Here is a 2,799-nt window from a genome sequence, read left to right on the forward strand (position 1 = left end):
ATATATTAAATGCAGGTCGGACTCTCACAAAGAGCAATAAAAAGTCAAGAGGAACCAGATAAGGCCAGATAAAAGATTATTTTCTGAAGTTAATGGGCAATAATTCGTAGATAAAGTAGTCATTAAGATAATCCCAAAAATTTCCCACCGTCAGAGTGGTGATATCCTTTTAGCGAATCAAAATCTTTAAATTTTATCAATTGAATGACGTTTCAGTACGATAAGAAGATCCTTGCAACCACTCCCATTCGGAGCCTCAATTTAAAATCTCGGGACAGCCAAAATTGCGTGTCTTCCATGGCTAGATAAATCTGGGCCAATTCCAAACAATCCCTGAAATGGGGAAACCATCAATGTAAATATCCCACGAACACTGTTTTCCATACCACATATAACGTAATAAAATGACTTTTTATCAGAAGCCGCCTAAGTCTCTTCAATTGTCTAGCCTTTAAAGGCATAACATTACATATATATATACACACAATTGCAACTAATATAAAAGGGAAATATGTTGGCCTGTTATATACATATGCAATATATTTCAGTTATCATAGTAATAACGCAGCATTTCCTTACCATCAGTGGCTTCACTCTTATCCAAAATTAAATGAGGAGGCATTAAGCATCTGTTATTTGTTCCACCAACACATGAGGATTGATCTGTTAAGATATTGATTTGGTCTAGTGGATCTGCTTTAAACTGTACTTCTATCAAGCAATTGTAGGACAACGTTTTCATTCTAAAAAAATAACATTTTAATGTATTGAGTGTTTTACTTCTGTAGAAGTTTGTGTTCTAATAAATATTTGGAACACAGGAAAAAAATATTCAGCTTAGTCAAAAGACTGTTGCCCAGTTGATAGCTCTACTATATTTTAGGTGGGATATATAAGATATTGCCTGTACTACTGTCTAAAAAAAGAAGGCGATGTATCTACTGGTTTTTCATTGCAGAATTGCATTTCATTGCATTTTTCATTGCAGAATTGCATTTCATTGCATTCATTGCATTTTAAAAAAAGAGAATCAATAACGGTAACTTTTTGAAACACGGTATAAAAATTAGCATTCTGCCAACGCTGCCTACTTGAGTAGCAATATTATCATTGCAGGAAAATTTTTATTGCGAGGGTGGATCAAATATAAACGAGACTTTTGATAACTAACCATTAAAATAGTGCTTTCAAAAAATACAAAAATAATATTTCTCTACATAATTTCTGCAAACTTCAACACACTTTTTTCTACCTTTTCAAAGTTTCTTTAATCTCGGTAGCATAAGAAGAAGTTGGCCGTGTAGTGAACAAATTGCACACAAAATGTCCATTTTGTTGAAAATCTATCCCACCCTAAATGCTTTTGAAGGGAACTGAAAAAACGGTAGTCCTAAGGTACCAAGTTCTGACCATATGAAGGATGATCAACTGTTTTCCAATGTAATGCCAACTTTCCACCCTTTTCGTAAAAATTTAATCTAGGGGTAGCTAAGTTTATGTTTCTATGTGTTATTTAACTTGATTTTCCACTCCACTACATAACGATAAAAGTATATAAAAGTTCAAAAGCAACGCCACTTCTTCCAGCTCTTTTGTGGTGAGGATTTTACAAATGTTTGCAAGATTATCAAATATTCTGAAGGAAATCTTTGGTTTTTAAATGACCACGACTCTATAATAATTTTACAAAAAGCGTAGTAGTTGGCATGTCAGGTAATGCCTGAAACTTTTGTTGCGTTACTGGGGTGTCGCTTTTTTCTGTTGCAACACTTTGCTGATGGGCATGCCACTTGGATCGATTACTATTCTTGAACCACAATTCATGGACCAATGGACTAGTTTGTCTTTCACTAAAATTTCGCAATAATAATTTTCTTTAATTGTTCATGAAGAAAATCAATCTACACAACACCTTGTGAGTCCTTGAAAACACTTGCGAGTACCTCAGCTGCGAATCAATGAGATTTCGCTTTGAATTTGGTTTTTGTTTCTTTCTTTTTTTTGACAAATAGTTAATTTTATTTTTTTAAAATTATTTACGCTTTTTACACCAAATTTATCACGTTTTAAACGAAGCTTGTTTGAATCTATGATACTCACTCGCAACTTAAGATGTAAGAGGACTGATAATTTTTCCCTAGTAGAGTTACCATCTGAAATAAAAAAAGAAACAATATATAAATTGTCATCGAATTGTTAATTGTTGAGCTAATGAAAATATATTTCCACTATGTAGAATCATTTGGAAAATAATTACTTAGAAACTTTTATTATTGCTTGAGAACCTTAGTAAGTCCCATCACCAGAATATTTTACTCATTGTATCATACGAATGGCTATTTAATATTATACGTACTTAAAATATCAAAGCATATTTTTAATAGCATGTTGGTTTTATTACTAAATTTAAATTCCTTAACTATCAACCGTGATAACACGTCATGTATTACATTAGAAGTTACTACTTATAGCTCCAAACTCCAGTTTTACCGAGAAAAACGTTTGAAAAAAGAATCCTAATTTATCGATTATAACATGCGGATTGCAGCTTATTTGATAATATAAGTTGTTGTTGTTCATTTACGTCGCACTTGAGCTGCACAATGGGCTATTGGCGACGGTCTGGGAAACATCCCTGAGGATGATCCGAAGACATGCCATCACAATTTTGATCCTCTGCAGAGGGGATGGCATGTCCGCTTCGGTAGCCCGACGACCTGCACGCGAGGTCGAGCACTTTACGGTAGAACAATTTAACGAGAACCAATACCGCACACCCTCGGTCCCTACGCAGACTGA

The 2,799-nt window shown here is 34.0% G+C and overlaps 1 protein-coding gene across 1 annotated transcript in view; it reads right to left on the bottom strand.

Annotated features, from left to right (window-relative positions):
• LOC107442534 (neurogenic locus notch homolog protein 1-like) overlaps nt 1-2,799 on the bottom strand; it is a 79,535-nt gene that overhangs the window by 32,268 nt on the left and 44,468 nt on the right. The window contains exons 12-13 of the mRNA XM_043056112.2: nt 2,101-2,153; nt 580-743 (exon numbers count right to left, since the gene is read on the bottom strand). Coding sequence (XP_042912046.2) covers nt 580-743; nt 2,101-2,153 — 217 coding nt within the window. The remainder of the gene's footprint in view (nt 1-579; nt 744-2,100; nt 2,154-2,799) is intronic.

The sequence above is a fragment of the Parasteatoda tepidariorum genome, chromosome 9 (genome assembly GCF_043381705.1).
Source record: "Parasteatoda tepidariorum isolate YZ-2023 chromosome 9, CAS_Ptep_4.0, whole genome shotgun sequence".
Taxonomy (NCBI): domain Eukaryota; kingdom Metazoa; phylum Arthropoda; class Arachnida; order Araneae; family Theridiidae; genus Parasteatoda; species Parasteatoda tepidariorum.